This window comes from Bos taurus, chromosome 22, assembly GCF_002263795.3.
Source record: "Bos taurus isolate L1 Dominette 01449 registration number 42190680 breed Hereford chromosome 22, ARS-UCD2.0, whole genome shotgun sequence".
NCBI lineage: Eukaryota > Metazoa > Chordata > Mammalia > Artiodactyla > Bovidae > Bos > Bos taurus.
The window spans coordinates 58,063,569-58,085,438 of record NC_037349.1 but is presented as its reverse complement, the minus strand read 5'-3'; the positions used below and the strand labels follow the sequence as shown (position 1 = coordinate 58,085,438).

Genomic DNA, 21,870 nt, shown 5'->3' with positions numbered 1-21,870 from the left:
GTGCGCGGGCTCGTCAGTGAGGAGTCAGTGGGTTGCAACTTTCGCAAAGCACCCGAAAGGACTACGTTTCCCAGGAGGCAGTGCGGCACGGCGAGCGGGAGCCAAAAAAGCCTGGGCTTTCTGGACGGTAGCTCTGTGGCGTGTCCCGGGCTCTGGGCTTGTGCCGCTGTCTGCTGCTCTTCGGCTGGCGAGAGGTCGCGGACTCAGTGCTGCTGGCGTAAACCCTACTCCACGTTGAGCCGAGCGAGGCGGGCGGCGACCGGGCCCCACCATGGCCGCGAACGTGAGTGTCTCCTGGTCCGCCGGCCACACCCAGGCCTCCCGGTCCTCCGGCCCCCTCTTCCCGCGGGCGTGTCGCGGCCCCCTGCCCGGTGGTCCCCTCCGTCCAGCCCGCCGGCCTCACTCTCACGCCCGTGTCCGTGCCTTCCGGCAGCTGTGCCGTCTGTCTTGCTCAGCGCGGGCCGACTCCTTGGGTCCCGCGGTGTTGGGGACCGGGCCTCTGGTCCGTGGCTCCGCCTCGGGGTCCTCTGGCGCGGGGCCCCTCCCCGAAGCCCTTCTCTTCGTTCCCGGTTCCCTCCTGGACCTTCGGGGTTGTCACATGTGGGGACTTGGAGGGCCGGACGGGGCCGCAGAGAGGTGGCCAGTCCACGGGGGCGGTGGGGAAGCCGATCCGCCCGGGTGGAGCTGTCCAGCGACGTGCTGTTACGGGGCGGGCGGTGAGCTCCGTGCCCAGAGGGATATGTAAGACCGGGGCTGTTATGATACAGGAGCGCAGGCCAGGTGGGGAGCAGAGACTTCAGGGCGGCGGGCAGAGGGGGGCATTTCCCTACGGCCGGGCGCTCGTCCTCCTAGCAGGGGTTTAGTTGAAGAGCCCCTCGCTGAATGTGGTGCCCCTGGAAAGGCTGCTGGCCTACTGCCAGCAGCCAGCCTTTCTCAGGAACCTTTCTATTTAAGCCAAACATTCATTCAACAAACCGAGGGGCACCTCCCACCAGGGTGTTGCGCGAAGAAGGAGCTGGTGACTCAGGCTCTGCTCCTCTGTGAAAGTGTCTGGAGCCAGCTCGGAGCCCTGCCAGCCTGGGCACTCCCTCCCTCTTGCTTTGGTTGAGTGTCCTAGCCACTCTCCGCTGCTCTGTTACACCCTTCCAGGCTCCTCCTCTGTCCCTAAGCGTTCTCTCTGCTTCCCACACCCCCTGAGAAGCCAGGGCTTTCGTCACCCACGGCCCCAGTACACCTTGCCTGGTTTAGAGTTGTTTGGGAGGCTGAGAAGCCTTAAGTGGTGCACCTAGAGGTGGTCCCCCAGATGCAGGGTCTGCCGGGGGAGGCCTGGGCTGTGTCAGGAGACAGGTGTGCCCCAGACCACCACCACGATACCTTACAGATGGGGACTTCCCAGCAGGGGGACGCGCTTGCCCAGGGCCCCACAGCCAGCTTGGCGGGTCATGGGAAGGTGTGGCAGGCTTTGGAGTCAGGCCCACCTGGGGAAAGATCCAGATTCTTTCTCAGTAGCTATGTGACCTTAATTTCTTGGGATTTTTGTTTCCTCATGGGCCCAGTTACTGTGAAGTTTAAGGAAGACTCTGCTTTTAGCACAGTGCCTGGTGCACCGTAGGTCCTTAATTACATTAAAAAACAGTTTATCTTCAGTCCTGATGGGCAGAGAATCTTGGATACGTAGGGTCCTGATCTTTGCCAAAGAGTGTAGATGAATTTGGGTATCCTCTGCCACCAAACCTTCGTTGACTCACCCTGTAGTGGGTGCACGTTTACAGGGACTGGGAGGCCCGGTGCCAAAGAAAGATCAGATGGTGGGCTGGGGCAGGAAGGACACAGGGTTCTTAATCACCGTAAACTCCATCGAGTAATGGAGTTACTGTTGACATCTGTGCTTTATAAATGAGTAAACAGGATCAGAGGGGTAGAGCAGCTGACTCTGGGTTGCACAGGAAGTGATTTTCAGGACCTGAAAATCCTGGTAGGTCAGCCCCTATCCCGCCACACACTGCTCATTGCTTCTAAGCCTGGAGTAGGGGAGCGGGCAGGGAGGAAATCTTCCCTGTCCTTGTTTACTGGGAATTTGGTCTAGAATGCGGGCCGAGTGTGTCATGCCAGCCTGAGGATCACCTTCTTTCTTCTCTTGAAGGCCATCTTTGAGCCGCTTATCTTGATGTTGGCTGTTAGGGGTGGCTGAGGGGAGGCCCAGGAGGAAGCCAGGCCTTCCAGGGCCCAAGTTGGGGACTGGCTTCTTTTCCTGTGCTGCGTGCCTACTCGGGCTCCCAGTGTTCAGCTCCTGTTGTGGCCCCAGGCGTGAGGAAGGCAGTCCGGAGTAGAGTGGCAGAGAGTGGCCCCCAGTTGCCCAGACAGGAGTCCTGAGTCCGCCTCTTAGAGGCTGTGTGGTGTGGACTGGTGCTGTAACGGCCGACCCCTGTTTTCCCACCTGTGACGTGCGGTCGTGACGGTGCCCACCTCCTCGGGCTTGTGCAGAACTGGCGTCTGATAGACTGGAGTGCTTGCCATTGCCATCATCATAATGGCTGGTGGTCACCTATCTGCCTGCAGCAAACTGCTCCACTGACGTTTCCAAATGGCCTGGAAAGTCAAGACCATCGGTGATGTTTGTGTTAGAGGAAACTGGGTATAGAAACAGGGGTCGAAGTCGAGGTGCCTTTTCAAAATGAGAGACTTGAATCCATGAATTAATGTTCAATTTGGCTGAGCAGAGGTAAGTTAACAACGGATAAAGCACTTGCTGTCTGTCGTGGTTGCAAAGAATCATTTATTTGATGTCCTTTTCAATAGACAAAATTTCTGTTATAATCCGTGATCTGTAGGGTTTTCTGGAAGCTGTAAAAAAAAACTTATTACCAACTTTGTTTTTTTAAGTGTCTCAATAAGACCCTGACAATAATGTAATGTGTCCCTTGAGCCACCACAGGGGAAAGTTTCCAAAAATACTGTTTTCCCCATGACCCATTTTCTTGGGTGCACAGAGTTAAAGGAGATACTTGCTGGGGTGACGGCATCTGTGCTCCAGGTGTGAGCCTTGTGTGCTGTTTGTTTTTTAAATCAGGTCTAAACCGGATTTGGGTGGCGGGGTGTCAGTGTCTTGACCCTGTGGAAGGAACGCTTGCGCTGGGTTAGGAGCGTTCCCTGAGAGCCGCGGATGTTCTGGAGGGTGGACAGCATGGGGGTTTAACCCTGCCTTAGCGCGCCAATGCCTTTAGCTTCCATGGCCTTGACCTTAGAACGCCCAGTGTTGTCAGCAGTAAACTGTTTTGGCAGTTGTAGAACGATAACTCTTCCGTTTTTTTTTTTTTTTTTTTTTTATTAGGTTGTCCTGAAGAGGTTAAACACCTCACTGTTTCCATAGCATTCCAGAGTGGGGTGTCTGTCACTCCAGAGGCACAGCGACTGTCAATGTGAATATGTGTCACTGGGGTCGTTCGCTAGAGTTAAGGCAGTTCATTCAGCTTGTGCTTTGTTTCCCGTAAATAAAAGCTTTTAATGATGCCCACTGTGGGCGTTACTGCATATCCATCTTGGTAACGTCCCTGCTCCTCCCTTAAGTGGGACCAGCTGTAAATTAAATTAGAGATCAGCATTATCGATACGGGCTTCCTGGGAACAAGAAGGTGATCTAACCGGTTCACAAAATGCAGTCGTGGCTGTTTTCTAACTGTGGCACAGGCAGCAGAGCTGCAGGTCAGGGTTATTCCGTGGAACCCAGGTGGCACCAGGCAGTGACCCTCACGGGAAGCTGGGCAGCTCACTGCGCGGCGCTGCGGGTGGTGAGAGTGTGAAAGAAACTCAGCTGAGTGCGGCCGCGAACCGAGAGGGGAGCGCGTTCCTCGGGGCCTTCCAGGAGAGCTGTGGCCGAAATGGCCCTTGTACAGGAGGGAGTCCCTTGGCTGCCGAGTCTAGTTTGAGAGCCTAAAGCAAGTCATGAAACAGTTTTGTAAAAGCATCAGTTATGTATAGACGTAACTGTGTATAAATGACAGAAGACTTAAAATCTTGGTTAAAGACCTGATTACAGTACAGTTGTCAAGGAAACTGGCTATTTATGTAGCATACAACATTTTAAGAGAGTAGCCAGAATCATGACTGACACATACCAGAAGATTTCAAATTTTAGGAACTTCCTACAAGTTCTAGAATGTTTATATTAATATATTTATCCACACAATATGACCTAAGAATTTATCATTACTCAGTGTTTCCCATGTAATGTAACATACCAAATGAGCCCAATTAGCTTAATATTTCTCTTTGAGATGTTCAGGGGTTTTCTGAAGCATCCCAGAGTTAGCTGGAGGTCAAAAGAGCTTCATTAAGAATTTGATTTGATAAAACAAATAATTTCACAATTTGTATGGAAATACAAAAAACCTCGAATAGCCAAAGCTATCTTGAGAAAGAAGAAGGGAACTGGAGGAATCAACCTACCTGACTTCAGGCTCTACTACAAAGCCACAGTTATCAAGACAGTATGGTACAGGCACAAAGACAGAAATATTGATCAATGGAACAAAATAGAAAGCCCAGAGATAAATCCACGCACATATGGACACCTTATCTTTGACAAAGGAGGCAAGAATATACAATGGATTAAAGACAATCTCTTTAACAAGTGGTGCTGGGAAAACTGGTCAACCACTTGTAAAAGAATGAAACTAGAACACTTTCTAACACCATACACAAAAATAAACTCAAAATGGATTAAAGATCTCAACGTAAGACCAGAAACTATAAAACTCCTAGAGGAGAACATAGGCAAAACACTCTCTGACATACATCACAGCAGGATCCTCTATGACCCACCTCCCAGAATATTGAAAATAAAAGCAAAAATAAACAAATGGGACCTAATTAAACTTAAAAGCTTCTGCACATCAAAGGAAACTATTAGTAAGGTGAAAAGGCAGCCTTCAGAATGGGAGAAGATAATAGCAAATGAAGCAACGGACAAACGACTAATCTCAAAAATATACAAGCAACTCCTACAGCTCAACTCCAGAAAAATAAATGACCCAATCAAAAAATGGGCCAAAGAACTAAATAGACATTTCTCCAAGAAGACTTACAGATAGCTAACAGACACATGAAAAGATGCTCAACATCACTCATTATCAGAGAAATGCAAATCAAAACCACTATGAGGTACCATTTCATGCCAGTCAGAATGGCTGCAATCCATAAGTCTACAAGCAATAAATGCTGGAGAGAGTGTGGAGAAAAGGGAACTCTCTTACACTGTTGGTGGGAATGCAAACTAGTACAGCCACTATGGAGAACAGTGTGGAGATTCCTTAAAAAACTGGAAATAGAACTGCCTTATGACCCAGCAATCCCACTGCTGGGCATACACACTGAGGAAACCAGAAGGGAAAGAGACACGTGTACCCCAATGTTCATCGCAGCACTGTTTATAATAGCCAGGACATGGAAGCAACCTAGATGTCCATCAGCAGATGAATGGATAAGAAAGCTGTGGAACATATACACAATGGAGTATTACTCAGCCATTAAAAAGAATACATTTGAATCAGTTCTAATGAGATGGATGAAACTGGAACCTATTATACAGAGTGAAGTAAGCCAGAAAGAAAAACACCAATACAGTATATTAACGCATATATATGGAATTTAGAAAGATGGTAACAATAACCCTGTGTACGAGACAGCAAAAGAGACACTGCTGTATAGATCAGTCTTATGGACTGAGGGAGAGGGTGGGGAGATTTGGGAGAATAGCATTGAAACATGTATAATATCATGTATGAAACGAGTCGCCAGTCCAGGTTCGATGCATGATACTGGATGCTTGGGGCTGGTGCACTGGGACGACCCAGAGGGAGGGTATGGGGAGGGAGGAGGGTTCAGGATGGGGAACACAGGTATACCTGTGGCGGATTCATTTTGATATTTGGCAAAACTAATACAATATTGTAAAGTTTAAAAAAAAAATTTGATTTGAGGAAGTTTGTGAAAGATATGAAAAGGTTTTAAATGTTTGACTAAGTAGGATCATAAGTCACTGTGAAACTATTTATTCGCTTCAACCAAAGGGATAATAAAAAGATTTCAAAAGTAAATGACAGAGAGCTACATCAGATAAGTTAGAGGTAAAGAAACTCTCTAATCTTTACCAAAACCAGATCAGTGTTTCAAGAATGCTTTGTCCTCTTCACAGATAAAAAAGTTGGTTTTCACCATTTTACCTTTATTATTAAAATTCATTCGTTTAATTAAATTTAATCTGATCTTAGTAAGTCCTGGCCATGTACAAAAACTTTTTTCAGGGTTCCGTTTTTAAAATATATGTTACTTTATAGTTCAGTCTTTGAGTGAAGCGCAGATTATATTTATTAATAGTCTCAAACACATTTAGTCTCTGTGTGTGTGTGTGTGTGTGTTGCTCAGTCATGTCTGACTCTGCTACCCCATGGGCTGTAGCCCGCCAGTCTCCTCTGTCCATGGGATTTTCCAGGCAAGAACACTGGAGTGGGTTGCCATAAAAGTAAGTAATTAAAGACTTATTTAGCAGTTAATCTTCCAGTATTTTCTTATTAAGAAAACAATCTAGACATTCAGTGAATTCCATCATTTGGGCACCCCACTCCAGTACTCTTGCCTGGAAAATCCCATGGACAGAGGAGCCTGGTAGCCTATAGTCCATGGGGTCGTGAAGAGTCAGACATGACTGAGCGACTTCACTTTCATGCATTGGAGAAGGAAATGGCAACCCCCTCCAGTGTTCTTGCCTGGAGAATCCCAGGGACGGTGGAGCCTGGTGGGCTGCTGTCTATGGGGTCCCACAGAGTCGGACATGACTGACGCGACTTAGCAGCAGTAGCAGCAGCAGAACTCTAAAATTTCAAATCCCCCCAAACTGGGAGAAACTGTTTTTACATGTGAAAGTGAAAGTCACTTGGTTGTGTGTGACTCTGCGACCCCATGGACTATACGTTCCATGGGATTCTCCAGGCAGAACACTGGAGTGAGTAGCCTTTCCCTTCTCCAGGGGATCTTCCCAACTCAGGAATCAAACCAGGCTCTCCTGTATTGCAGGTGGATTCTTTACCAACTGAGCTACCAGGGAAGCCCTGTTTTTGGGTACATATATCCTAAAACAAAATTATTCTTAAAAGAATTCACCCCAAAACGTATTCATTATTTATGAAAATATTACCATACCAAGTTAATTTTCTTGTTGACACATTTTATAATCACAATAACATGAGCATGTTAACTTTCAGGAAACCTGGGTACAGCTAAAATATTACACTTAATGATGAGTGTAAATCCATGTCTGTATTAATTAGACCATCAATTTTAACTTGTTTTCTTCCATTAAAGATTAATCCTAGATTATGTGATCCTTTGACAGTTTGGGCTAGTTTAAGTAAAATATTTGATTTGTAAACATTTACTTTTAAATTAATTAAGTAGAACTCTTTTACATTAACGTTGATAGTAACCTCTGAAGTTAGAGATGGATCATACTTGTGTATACAGACGTACATATATCCAGATACACACAGAAATAGCTGTTCTGCTTGAGTTTTACAAAGATCTGTTTTCACACACACATACACACCCCCTTTTTTTCTTTTGAGTCTACTAATTAAGCCAAGTAGACTCTAAAACTGGAAAGAAGAAAAAAGGTCGATCTTCATCCCAGTCCCCGAGAAGAAAAGTGCTAGAGAATGCTCAGACTGTCGGATGGTCGCGCTCACTCCCCATGCTAGTAAGCGTGTGCTCAGAATCCTCTGAGCCAGGCCTCATCAGTACTTGAATTGAGAACTTCCAGATGTACCAGCTTAGAAAAGGCAGAAGAACCAGAGATCAAATTGCCAACATTCATTGGATCATAGAGAAAGCAAGGGAATTCCAGAAAAACACCGACTTCTGTTTCATTGACTACATTAAAGCCTTTGACTGTGTGGATCATAACAAACTGTGACAAACTCTGGAAAAAAATGGGAATAACAGGCCAGCTTACTCGTCTGTTGAGAAACTTGTACGCAGCTCAAGAAGCAACAGTTAGAACCTTATATGGAACAACTGACTGCTTCAAAATTGAGAAAGGAGTATGACAAGAATGTTTACTGGTACCATGCCTATTTAACTTAGGCACAGAGTACACCACACGAAATGCCGTGTGGTGTACTGGATGAGGGCTGGATGAGTTACAAGCCGGAATCAAGATTGCCAGAAGTATCAACAACCTCAGATACACAGATGATACCACTCTAATGGCAGAAAGCAAAGAGGAACGAAAGAGCCTTTTGATGAGGGTGAAAGAGGAGAGTGAAAAAGCTGGCTTAATACTTTGGCCACCTAATGCGAAGAACTGACTCATTGTAAAAGACCCTGGTGCTGGGAAAGATTGAAGGCAGGAGGAGAGGGGGACGACAGAGGATGAGATGGCTGGATGGCATCACCGACTCAATGGACATGAGTTTGAGTAAACTCCGGGAGTTGGTGATGGGCAGGAAGGCCTGGCGTGCTGCGGTTCACGGGGTCGCAAAGAGTCTGACACGACTGAGCAACTAAACTGACTGAAAGCTCAGTATTAAAGAAACTAAGATCATGGCATCTGTCCCATCACTTCATGGCAAATAGAGGGTAGGAAAGGTGGAAGCCGTGACAGATTTCCTCTTCTTGGGCTCTAAAATCACTGTGGATGGTGACTGCAGCATGAAATTAGAAGACAATTTCTTCTTGGAAGGAAAGCTGTGACAAACCTAGACAGTGTTTTAAAAAGCGAAGACGTCACTTTGCTGACAAAGGTCCATCTAGTCAAAGCTATGGTCTTTCTAGTAGTTATGTACAGATGTGAGAGTTGGACCATAAAGAAGGCAGAATGCCGAAGAATTGATGCCTTTGAAATGTGGTGCTGGAGAAAACTCTTTGAGAGTCCCTTGGACTGCAAGGAGATCAAACCAGTCCATCCGAAAGGAAATCAACCCTGAATACTCATCGGAAGGACTGATGTTGAAACGGAAACTCCAGTACTTTGGCCACCTGATGTGAAGAACTGACTCACTGGAAAAGACCCTGATGCTGGGAAAGATTGAAGGCGGGAGGAGAAGGGGGTGATAGAGAATGAGATGTCTAGATGGCATCACCGACTCAATGGAGATGAACTTGGGCAAACTCCAGGAGATGCTGAAGGACAGAGAGGCCTGGCATGCTAAGCCAAGACTGTAGACTCAAGGCAGTGTGGGCTGTGTTCACATTTCAGGAACATGATAAGGATTATAACTTCAGGCTTTCTCCTAGGAATGCTTCTGTTCCCTCAAGGTCTGAATTTGGAACAGATGTTTTACCAAGCCAGCTTTCTCTACGGTGTTGGAACATCTAAGAAGCTCCCTCCTGGCCATTCAAGAGTCATGTGTTTGCAGGCATTGGTTTTGTCATGATGCCAGCCAGGAGACCTTTCGGCCTTTGAGGGATGGTTTCCCGTTATTACTTTGGCAGCCCAGTTCAGATAGGATCTTGACAACTTTCTGAGGGCCCTGTGATGGAATGTTCCCCTGGGGTGGGCTTGGCTCTCCTGTGTCTCGGCTTCTCCCTCCAGCAGTTGAGCGTGCTGCAGGGGCTGGGAGTGCCGGGTGGCCAGCCGCCACGGCGCTGCCCAGCGAGCAGAACTGACTTAGTGGCTGTAGTGGGCCCTGTGGGGCCGCTGCACGTCTCAGGGACGGATGCTCAGGCACTTCTGCTGGGTCCTCCGCTGCCTGGGAGCTGCTTCTGGCTGAGGGAGCAAGTGTCCCTTAACTGTGGAGCTGCGCAGGCTCAATCTCTCATTCCACCAGCGGTTTGTTCACACCATATATGCAACAGTCTTTCCAATTTAAGTCAGTCTGTTAAGAAAGACCAGAGAGCCCCGTTCACTCCAAAGCACATCCCAGGTCTCTGCCTAGGAGACAGTCCAGTAACCCTTTTAAGACTCCAAGTCCCAAGAGGAACAGCTTGAGTAAAACTCAGAGTGGGGTTTAAAGCGATGATGTCCAGGTGTCAGGAGAACTCAGGAGAACTCTCGAAAGCACCGAAGGAACACAGAGAAGCTGGTGGTGCCCCAGGGGCCCGTGCTGGTACCAGGCCCCAGTTTGGGGTGGACTCCAAGTGTCCCCTGGTGGATGCATCTGACAGCCCCCCAACTACGCCAATCAAAAGTGGATGAAAATTTAGTTAATCAAATCAAGAAGAAAAAGGCATTTTATTTGAGCCAAACAGGATTGTAACCCTGGACACAGCCTCCCAGAAGCTCTGAGAACTCTCACCTGCTGGAAGGTGAAGACACAGTTGTGCGCATTGCTGGGACAGGGTCACGCACGAAAGGGGTACACTGATGGTTTACACACGGTTCACCAGGGACGCAGAGGCCAGGGAGGCACGCGTACAAAGCGAGCGGTCAGTCACCGTGGCCCCTCGCAGAGCTGCGAAAGAATGCTGCTCTTTTAAGAAGTTTCACTGCAGACGTCAGAAGAAAGGGGAGAAGGTCCTTATGGTTGAGCAGGCGCCCCCGTCTTTGATGCAGATGCAGACTGTGTGTTAGGGAGCGGGGAGACCCACACGGCACAGAGTTTTCTGTTCAGATTTTCATGTCCTGCCCTCAGATAGAAATTACGTGTCACCAGCTTGTAAATGAGTGTTCACAGAAGCATTGCTCATAATCGCTAGGAACCTGAAGTATCCAAGGTATCCATCGACTGGTGAGTAAATTGACAGATGGGGAATTCTACTCGGCCACAAGAAGGAGCGGACTCCTGATGCCATGACACAGGTGGCCCCAAGCGTCAGGCCAAGTCCGGGAACCTGGACAGAAGCAGCTCATGCTGTGTCACGATCCATTCGTACCGCGTTCGGGAAGAGGCAGGACTAAATCGCAGTGATACAGATTCAGATCGCTGTTACCTCTGGGCGGTGGGGAGACGGGGTACTGGCAGGGAGGGGGCACAGGGAGCTTTCAGGTGAGAGACATACTTTGTATGTTGACGGACACGGCTCTGCACTTGTCAAAACTGAACACTCAGTCTGTGCATTTGACTGAGTGTAAATGCACTTTGTTTTTTGAAAACCAGTTTCCTTTTTGTGTTTTTCAGTATTCCAGTACGAGTAACAAGAAAGATCACGTCAGAATCACAAACAAGTCCCAGCCGGGCTTCTTGGAGCGGCTGAGCGAGACCTCGGGTGGAATGTTTGTGGGGCTCATGACCTTCCTGGTCTCCTTCTACTTAATCTTCACCAATGAGGTATGATGTTCGGGGTCCCTCTGTGCAGAGTGAGGGTCCCTGCAGCATCTCAGTGCAGAGGCTGGATATGGTAATAAGGGTCAAGATTTTATGGGGAGGAGGGTTGAATCAGTCAATTCATTGTGTTGTGCTCCACTTCATGACGAACAGAGGCAGGAGGGGAAATGGATCAATTCACGTACCTGAAATGGGGTGAAAGAAAAGGTGAAAAGTGAAGTCGCTCAGTCGTGTTTGACTCTTTGCAGCCCCATGGACTGTACAGTCCATGGGATTCTCCTGGCCAGAATACTGGAGTGGGGAGCCTATCCCTTCTCGAGCAGATCTTCCCAACCTGTGAATTGAACCAGGGTCTCCTGCTTTACAGGCGGATTCTTTACCAACTGAGCTATTTAAACTCTGAAATGGGGACAGTCTCAGCCGCAGGCGTGGCTGGATCCAGGCATTCATGCTGGGCCCCTAGGAGCCTCCGTTTCTCCGTCTGTTGCCCATTTTTCTCTGTTGTTCAGCGGGCTCTTCCCCTGTGGTGGCAAAGGTGGCCCGGCAACTCCTGTGTCACATCCCAGCAGCTTAGCAACCCCAGAGAAAAGAGGATGCGTCTCTGTTTCTAAGTCAGTTTAGCCAAAGGCCCAGGGAGACTTCTGAGTGTCCTCAGTCCTCTCTGAACCACTCTGTGGGGCCAGTGAACACAGGATGCGGTTGGTGAGGCCTGGGTCACATTGAACAGCTGTGCCATCAGCCCTAGTGAAGCACATGGATGGAGGGGTGCAGGGCAGAGGCAGCCGCCGTTCTTCCTGGCGCAGCTGGTGCTGCGTGGGTGCGGGGAGGCCTGGAGAGCGGGCGTCCTGGGTTCTCCTTGCCCCGGGCAGCAGGTGTCCAGCAGCTGAAATCCTCTCTCTCCGGCGTGCACAGGGCCGCGCGTTGAAGACGGCGACCTCGCTGGCCGAGGGGCTGTCGCTGGTGGTGTCTCCCAGCAGCATCCACACTGTGGCTCCAGAGAACGAGGGGAGGCTGGTGCATGTCATCGGGGCCCTGCGGACGTCCAAGGTAGGCCGGTGGCACCCACTGACCGCGGGGGCTCGGGCACCTTGTGGGTGTCGTCTGGAGGCCTGGGCCTCAGAAACAGACTCCTGGTGTAAGTCGCGCTACACCACTCGGTGGCTGTGGACCCGTCTCTCCAGAGTCTCAGAGTCTTCCTCTGTCAAATGGGGAGAAACCTTGTAACAGCCTGAGTGAGCTCTGCAGATCAGCCCAGATTCAGGGTCTCCCGTCCTGGCACGATGGCCCTTGGCCAGAGCCTCACACAGAGGCGCTTTAACAGTGATGATGGGCCCGCGTGCCTGGGGCAGCGTCTCCTGTCTGAAGACCCTTCACGCTGCCCGGCCCTGCAACCCCGGGCTCGCACCCTGAGCCACGCGTGCAGCTTGGGTCACAGGCTCAGCTCTTGGGGCGGTGGCTCCGCTTGGCGCCCCACGAGCAGCGCAGAGTTCTCCGGGCTGGCCTGCCCTCTGGGCCTGTCTCTCCCCAGCCTGGCCTCCCTGAGCTGAGCGTTCTTGTCCTTTGTCTTCCTGGTCTGTTCCTCTGTGAAGCTCCTGTCTGATCCTAACTACGGGGTCCACCTCCCGGCCGTGAAGCTGCGGCGGCACGTGGAGATGTATCAGTGGGTGGAGACCGAGGAGTCCAGGTGAGGGGCCGGCTGGGGCTGCGGGAGGCACGGGGTTAGGGGGATGGGCAGCCGGCCTTCACTGCGGCACTGCTGAAGGCTACCATGGGAAGTCTTCCTTTCGGAGGAACATCAGATTGTCCCCCAGAGACTGGCCCGTGGTCTCGATTGGAGGCGGCAGGGGTCTCCTGCGGAGTGCCTGGGGGAAGAAAGTGGCTGGGCTAGCTCCCAGGGATCGCCGTGTGTCTGGGCTGGTGTGGACCAAGCCTGCGCCGTGTGGGGAGTCTGTCCTGGGAGCCCCGAGGCTGCTTCAGGCTGGATACGCCCAGAGCTGGGGCTGCCTCGGGGGTGGCGGGCTGACTCGGGCGCCTGTGTTTTCCCCGCAGGGAGTACACGGAGGACGGGCAGGTGAAGACGGAGAGGAAGTACTCCTACAGTGAGTCACGGGCCCTCCCTGCTCCCCGCAGCCTGTGTCTTTCCTTAGCCAGCATCAGGCTCCCCGCATGCTGGTCCTCGGAGCCCTGCTCCCCCGTCTATCCAGTGAGGCTCCAGGAGCTGCCAGGTGGTCCCAGGCTTGGATGAGAGGACGTGGGGCCGGCGGGCCTCAAACCTGAGGCTTACCGTGGTTTCCGCATGTTCTCTCTGCTCAAAACAGACACAGAATGGAGGTCAGAGATCGTCAACAGCAGAAACTTTGACCGAGAGATTGGCCACAAAAACCCCAGGTGAGAACCAGCCCCTGGCAGGTTCCCAGCCTCAGCGTCCTCATCTGAGTCATGGGGCTGAGTTACTTCTGTCTCGCGGGCTGATGAAATGTGGGCTAGGGTTCGGAGGCCCGCTCCGGCACTGTGAGCAGAGGCGGGGCCTGACCCCCCTGGCCCTAGGGGTGGTCAGTGGTGGGTGTGGGGAGACCATCCCCAGGGCTTTCAGGAGCGGCTGCATTTGACACCCTCGTTCAGGGGTCTGGCTGAGGACAGTTAGCTCAGGGGCAGGGGTCAGGGTGTTGAGACGGGCGTGACACTGGACAGGCCCCGTGTGGTCTGTGTGCTGTGACGAGCTGGGCAAGGCCAGGAAGGGCCTTGAACGTTCCCAGTGAGGCTTGGATGCTGGCGGGAAGGGTCTGGAGGGGAGGGTGTGAAGTCCATGGCAGGGCCGTCTGACGGCTGGGGGGCAGGGTGGGACAGGCTGGCAGGGGTCCAGGCAAGATCGTAAGAAGCTCTGGGCGACAGAAGCCAGCGGAAGCTGCCCTTCCTCGGCAGGGGATGGGGTCGGGGAGAGACAAGACTGCGGGGCCGGGCTGGGCTGGGCTGGCAGGAGCCCCCTGGGTGCGGACCCTGCCCAGCACCTCCCCGGGGACCCAGGCAGCTCCCCTGGCACCCCACATCGCCAACAGCTCCCCCTGTCTCCCCAGCGCGATGGCCGTGGAGTCGTTCACCGCAACAGCCCCCTTCGTCCAGATCGGCAGGTTTTTCCTCTCGGCGGGTAAGTCTAGGGCCATTAGATGAGCCACCGTGGACCCAGAACCCTGCACTTCCACCCGGTCGCCTCCTAGGAGCCGGGGCCCTGCACTCATTCCTTGGGTGGTTAAAGGGGTCTCCCGCTGCCCTGGGCAGGGGTCGGCCAGCACTTCTCCAGCGTCATACTTTTGGGCTGGGGCCAAAGGGCAGGTCTGTCCCCAGGAAGGGGGGTCTGTGTGGAACCCCCCGAAACCTGTTCAGGGAGCAGCTGCCAGGTGTGGGTCCTTGCCGGGCTGAGCAGGCGGGGCTGAGAGCCCCTCCTCAGGCAGCCCTGGAGGGCAGCGCACACAAGGCCCCGCCTCCACTCCTGAGCCCCACGGGCCCCCGGCCCTGAGCCAGACCCCGGAGGGCCTCCCACAGAGAGGAGCTTGCGGGGGTCAGTGTGGCTGTGAGACTGCCACCGACACTCCTGGGGCTGCCCCCGGGCCAGACCCCGGAGGGCCTCCCACAGAGAGGGGCTTGCAGGGGTCAGTGTGGCTGTGAGACTGCCACCGACACTCCTGGGGCCCGCCCCCGGGCCAGACCTGACGAGGGAGAGAGGACCCCTGGGGCCAATGCGTCGAGGGGCAGTGCAGAGACCGCGTGAGCAGGGCCTGGCCTGTCGGTGGTGTGCTCTGGCCCCCAGTCGGTGCCAGCCATGTCAGGCAGCCCGGCCTCATGCTGCAGGGCAGCAGGGAGCCAGGCCGGGACGCAGGTGACGGGACCTGGGGAGCAGTGGCCGCAGGGCTGAGGCCCTCCCGGGGCTGTGGTCACCGCCTGACGGGGTTGGCTTCCTGGAGGCGCTGGAGGCTGAAGGGGCTGGTCCTGTGGACGGACAGAGTTGGAGCAGGGACTCCGGGTGGGAGAGCGGGCATGCAGAGGCCCCGGGGGGACGAGCCGGCAGGTGGCCGCGCAGCCGGGCTTGTGGGGCGGGCTGGGAAGGCCATCAGGCTGCGTGTTTGCAGACGGGGCTGCAGTGGACACACTGTTTCTAACCACTGGCCTCTCAGGGCTCATCGATAAAGTGGACAACTTCAAGACGCTGAGCCTGTCTAAGCTGGAGGACCCGCATGTGGACATCATTCGCCGGGGGGACTATTTCTACCACAGTGAAAACCCCAAGTACCCCGAGGTACCCAGTGGGTTCGGGCGCTCCGATGGCAGAGGTCGGGGCCCCTGAGTCCCGCCCCTCCACAGTGTGGGAGAGTCCGAGCCGCGCTTCAGCTCCCATCGGGTTCCATGACTCACGGCTGCACTCGGCCGGCCGGCGCTGGCGAGGGTAGAGGGAGGGGCTGTCTGCGCACTGGGGCTGCCTGGGTGCAGGTGGGGGTGGTGTGACCCCCTCGTGGGCAGGTGGGCGCCCTGGGCCCCAGCTTGGACTCCCACCTCCCTCACTCGCCTCTCTTCCACCCCAGGTTGGAGATCTGCGTGTCTCCTTCTCCTACGCGGGCCTGAGCAGCGACGACCCCGACCTGGGCCCAGCTCATGTGGTAAGCGGCTCCCCAGGCAGACAACGGGGGCCTTCCTGGGTGCAGACCTGGGCCCAAGTGCATGCTTAGGGCATACCCCTCCCCCTCGTGTGTGTGCATTTCCATGGGCCCCAGGCGGGGGAGTGGTGAGGGTCTCAGCGTGGTGCTTGAAGAGGTTCTTCCAGCCCTGTGCAGGCGCTTTCCCCGACCACTGACCTCTGCCCTGTAAATGCTCTGTCCTGCGCTCCAGACCCTGTCACCCCAGCCCCGCCTCCACCCCCCGCCCCCGGGTCCTCCCCAGGGCTGTGAAGAGAGCAGGCCAGCGGGAGCGCCTCCCCCAGGCCCACGTGGCGGCAGGGGCTGGGGCGGCCTGCGGCTCCCCACTGCCTTGGCGCACAGCGAGGAGGGCGCTGGCCCCGCAGCTCTGAGGCGGAGTTCTCTGACCAGGTCACCGTGATTGCCCGGCAGCGGGGCGACCAGCTGGTCCCCTACTCCACCAAGTCGGGGGACACCCTGCTTCTCCTGCACCATGGGGACTTCTCGGCAGAGGTGAGCAGCCGCGGTGCGCCTGTGCGCCGCGCTTCAGTGCTCTGGTCACCAGCCTGCCCCCACGGTGGCAGAGCCAGGGCCGTGAGGCAGGAGAAGGCAATGGAAGGGGTGAGGGGTCCTTGTGTGTGCGGCCCGGCTGCCCTCCGAGAGAGGGAGCAGTGAGCAAAGCAGAGAATCCCCCGGACCCCCCAAGATGCTCGGAGGTAACAGACGTGGTAACAGGAGCCTCCTTCGGCAGTGGGTGGCGAGCGACGTCTTTGCTGAGTCCCAAGTGAAGAGCCGGGTGGGTCAGTCATGTCGCAACCCCGGGCCCCCCTTGCCGGGGCCGGGACGCCGAGTGGCCCTGTGCAGAGCGGGAGGCGAGCTGGGGGTGAGCTGGGGTGAAGGGTGAGCTGTGCAGGACCAGGTGAGTGAGAGTGGGCGCCCCCAGGGAGACCTGCACCCCATCCGAAACAGGGTCAGCCCCCACCCACACCCCGAGGACAGGGCGCAGAGAGGGGCGTCTAGTCCAGCGCCTGCTGGCGGGGCGGCGTGGGACTCCTCGGTGGGCTGTGACCACCTCCCCTCCCTGCTTGTCCTGCAGGAGGTGTTTCGGCGGGAACAGAAGAGCAACTCGCTGAAGACGTGGGGCCTGAGGGCGGCTGGCTGGGCTGCCATGTTCATGGGCCTCAACCTCATGACGCGGATCCTCTACACGCTGGGTAGGTGGGCAGACAGGGCCTCTTTGGCCCCCACCACCCACTGGGTGTGCTCAGCCCCCGCTGTGACCCCACTGGGTGTGCTCAGCCCCTGCTGTGACCTCAGGGCCTTGGGATGGGTGAGCCGGGGGTGGACGCTGGCCCCCAAGGCTGCGGTCTCCCTGCCCTGCCCACTGCGCATCCCCTCAGCCTTCACCCCTTCACCCACAGCTGTGGAGCCGTGCTTGGGGGTTGGCCGGCTGGGAGAGCTCCAGGTTCCTTTCCTGCCTAGCCTCAGGTTCCTCACACCTAACTTGCTGAGTTTAGTGAAGAGCTTGGCAAATAGGAAACACTCAAGAGCCGTCATCCTTCACACCCCACCCCCCAAACCCTGAACTAGACTTGACACAGCCGCAGCAGGTCTGGAATGCAGGGGAGGCTGTGCCAGGCTGCTCATGGCCCCAGGTTGGCCTGCTTGAGCCCAGGCGCTCGGCTCAGGACCCAACCCCAGGGTGGGTGACTGGCGCTGGGCTTGGGGGCTGTGCAGGAGGATGGGGCTTCTCAGGGGGCTGAGTCCCATCCAGTCAGGTGGTTATGGTTCCCAGAAACCCCTCCTCCGCTTAGCCTTTCCAGCTGGGAGAGTCTGGCTGCAGCCCCCAGACAATCAGCCCATTTTATAGGCGGGAAGACTGAGGAGCAGTGGGGGTGGGGGAGGCCGCTTCCCCCAGATGGCGGAACCGCACCCAGGAACGCAACCTGCATGGTCACTAGGCCCATCGTGGCCACGACCTCGGTTAGGCCCTTTCCTCTCGGGGCCCAGTCCCCCCTCATCAGGTCTGTCTCGGGGGCTGCCCTCTGACTGGTTCACTCCACGCCAGAGGCTGAGCCTCTAGGGTCAGGACAGAGTGAGCGCACAGAGGGACTCGGTGCAGGGGAGGGACGAGGGAAGCTGCTAGCGGGGTGCCCGTCCACCCCGCCCCACCCTCTGTTCCTGTGACAAGCACCTTCTGAGAGCCTGCTGCGTGACCATGGGCTGCGGGCCCTGGAGGCCATGCCGCCAGCAGGACGGGCAGGGTACCAGTCCTCTGGGCTTAGCGTGGTGGCCAAGAGCAGAGGCTCTGCACTCAGACAGCCTGGGTTTAAACTGTGGTTCTGGCACCTTCTGGCTGTGAACTTAACTGCCAGGCCTCGGCGATCTTGTGGGTGAACCGAGGTTAGGAACGGCACCGGTGTACAGGAGGGCAGGGTTGGATGAGGTTCGTGGTCCCCCAGCCAGCGCCCACACACGAGCCCTGCTTGTTGCGGGGGCTGTCGGGCCCACGTGGGGCTGGACCCAGATGGGCCCCAGGCGGCCTGCGGGCCCCTGCATCTCACAGGCACCAGACCCCGGCCTCCTGGGAACTGAGTGCAGGCCCCCGGTGCGTGCCGGCCACGGGAGGCCTGCCTCAGCAGTCCACAGGCAAGGACAGGGCGACTGCAGAAGGGCTGATGGAGCCCACGTTGGGTGGCGGCCTGTGGGGGTCTCCGGGTGGGCGGCTCCTCCGGTCCATTGAGCCCTCACAGGTCCTCCCTGGAGCTGGCACACAGGTGACCGGTCACAGCTTGGGTGAGCAACAGGCTCCTCCAGGAAGGGCTGGGCTCCGAACAGGCCCGCGGGGGGTTCAGCCCTGCTGCTTTGTCGGGTAGCAGAGAGGTGCTCGCCAGCATCGCTCATCTGCCCCAGGGCACACCGGGGCTGGGCTGAGCCAAGCCATGGCCGTGCGTGGGGCTCTTTGCGTGTGTCCCACCGCTGCCTCTCCCTCCACACCTGGTCCAGAGACAGGCGGGCTGCCGGCAGGGGGAGGGAGGAGCCGAGCCGGGGGCCTGGGAACCCTGACTGCCGCTCTCTCCCCACAGTGGACTGGTTCCCTGTCTTCCGAGACCTGGTCAACATCGGCGTGAAGGCCTTTGCCTTCTGCGTGGCCACCTCACTGACCTTGCTGACCGTGGCCGCCGGCTGGCTCTTCTATCGGCCCCTGTGGGCGCTCGGGATCGCTGGCCTGGCCCTGGTGCCCATCATCATTGCTCGGACTCGGGTGCCGGCCAAGAAGCTGGAGTGAGCGGGCGCAGTGCCCGCAGACACCCCCGCACCTCAGACCCAGGCCGCCCTCCCCTGAGCTGCCTGGGTCTCGGATTCCACACACACCCTGCCCCGGCCGTGCACACAGGCAGCGGGTTGGTGTCCGTCAGTTAGCCCTTCATGCCCCTTCTTGCAGTGGGCAGCTTTGCTGGCAGGAGGCAGCTCCTGTCTGGCAGCATGACCTCCGCCTTCCTGCTTGTCTCCTTTCCCTCTCTGGGCACCGCGTGGCCACCTGTGTCTCTTAGCTGATGTCTGTAAAGGTGGTGACACTCAGACCAGAGACGGTGCCAGGCCCCGCCACAGCCACCACCACACCAGGGTCCAGGACAAGGTGGCCCGGGCACCCCAAACCCACTCTGTGTGCGACTCAGCTGGGTGCTCAGAGGCCACGGGAGTCTGGATGAGGACCGTGGATGTCTGTCTGGCCTCCCACACATGTTGCAGTTTGGCAGAACCCTTTTGGTACACAGGATCTTCGAAGGTCTGGTTACTTAGTTTCTTATCGCTTCCTGTCTCTGCATGAAACTCCCTGACAAGGGGATTGTTTGGGGCGTTGTTAAGTGGGGGTTGTTTCAAATAAGACTTAAAAAACAAAACCCCTCCTGAACGATTCATATCTCAGACTGTTACACAAAAGCCCTCTGTGTTCTGTCTGTTGAAGTCAGTTCAGAGCATGGGAAGTTCGGTGGGGCTGTGACTTACCTGGTTGAGGAAGTTACCCATCCGTATTCTGGGTCCCTGGGAAGGTTTTCAAAGCTTCAGGTGCTTTGAAACCAGTGTTAGCAGAAGGCTTGTTTTCCCTCTGAGACGAGACGGGTGTCTCTGCGTCTGAAAGGCATTTCCTTTCTTTGGCATCAAAACGCACTGTTTTCTTGAAGATGATTTTGTTATTCAGCTGTCCCAAGTGTGTTGCTTCACGTTGACCCCCTTGCGCACACACACAGCTCGACCACAGTCGGGCTTCAGAGGCTGCGTGTCGGGAAGCTCTCGCCCAGCTCTGCTCACCACACACTTTGCCGTTAGCACCCGGCCCCAAGTGGCTGCTCCTGGGGGCCTTACGTGTTCAGTGTCCACAGCTTTATTCCCAACTCAAATCCACCCACACTTAGTTCACAGTTTCTAAGTTTCCTAACGGCTTTCACACCCTTCGAAAGATAAAGTGTGTGGTAACGTCGATGTCTTAAGAGATGGTACGTCCTTTGACTATTTGGAACTTGCTATGCCTTGCTGGGGTGGCTGCTTTAGTGAGTGAGTAATCTCTCTCAGTGTCCTGGGGGACTTGTGGTGTAAATTGAGATTTTTCATGTACAAAACAGCCAGCCCCAGGGATGAGTTATCTGGGTTTAAGGACTGAAATAGTGTTCACTATTGCTTGTTAAATCAATGGTTTATTCTATCAACTCCTAAAGGTGCGTTTGGAAAGCACAGCAACAAAATGATGGCCAAATACAAAATCCTTGACATCTGTGTGACTTTTTTCTAGTACAGATTTTAAGTTACTGCCAATTTCAAGTGTTCTTAAAGAACAAAAGAATGTTAATAAATATTTTGAGCATTTGGAAAATCATAATGAAACTTGTATTACCTTTGTATTTTTGACAAAAATTCAAAATAAACTTCTAAACATCTTTTGATATAGAACTTGCCATATTCCCCTTTTTGCATTCTTTCTGAAATTTCTATCTCATAAGAATTCAGCCATAGAGTTTATTTAGAACCTATGAATTTTTGCAACTTATATATTGCTTTTAGTAGTTAAACTTGGTTTAAATTTTTTTAAACGGCACCTCGATATTTGTAGCACTTGAAAACCTTTGTTCTGTGTGGACCGAGTGTGGCTCCCGGCACCCGTCTGTAGATGGTTCTAGGAGGTGGGAGGGAGTGAGCGGGACCCAGCGCAGAAGGCGTCCCCCGCCTTGGCAGATGAGCTGTGTGGCACCTGCCATGACGGTGACCTGAGCCTCAGCCTCCTCCTCTGTGACGTGGGGGGTGTGTCTACCCCACGGGTGCTGGTGGGCACGGAGCGAGAGGAAGCCCACAAGCCCGTTCTGAAGCAGCAGACGGTTGCCAAGCATCCATCCTGCAGTTTGAACGTCTTTTCCCCTTATTACAGGATTCGAGGCAGGTGAGTGCTAACTTTTCAGAACCCAAGGTTAGGCTCCATTTCCACAGTGTGTCCCCAGGAGCTGCCTGCTGTCTGCCTGAAGAACAGGTTATTCCTGCAGAAAGCGGGCAGTGCTTGACTCCACTCCCAGAAAACAGGGCGCTCACCTGCAGGAGGGTGAGACCGAGCTCTGACTCAGAAAGTGCCACAGCTAGTGGTTTCCATGGCAACTCCCCGTGTTTCTCAACAAGAGCCTTCCTGCCAGTTCCTGCCACATGAGTCACACTCCAGAGGGTTTTGTTTGTTTCCCTTGGATAAAACAGACTCTGATTTTTAATGGCTACTATCAAGATTAAGTAATACCTCCTCAACTAAACAGAAAAATATTCCTCTGTAACGCTATGTTCTCAGCCTGCGGGAAAACAAACTCCGATCTTTAATGTAGTCCTGATCTGTGTACCTGCTTCATGGACCAGACTTGTGGAGCTGTGAGCCACGCCAGTCAGCCCTAAAGGAAATCAACCCTGACTATTCA

The 21,870-nt window shown here is 54.5% G+C and overlaps 1 protein-coding gene across 1 annotated transcript; it reads left to right on the top strand.

Moving 5' to 3' along the window:
• Window positions 1–82: 82 nt before the first annotated feature.
• On the top strand, window positions 83–20,869 carry TMEM43 (transmembrane protein 43). The gene is given in 12 exon segments (NM_001102480.1): window positions 83–283; window positions 11,112–11,261; window positions 12,171–12,305; window positions 12,848–12,942; window positions 13,308–13,357; window positions 13,577–13,646; window positions 14,333–14,403; window positions 15,428–15,549; window positions 15,833–15,907; window positions 16,334–16,435; window positions 17,019–17,136; window positions 19,009–20,869. Coding segments are annotated over 12 exon segments (1,203 nt in total). The 5' UTR covers window positions 83–271; the 3' UTR covers window positions 19,212–20,869.
• The last annotated feature ends 1,001 nt before the right edge of the window (window positions 20,870–21,870 follow it).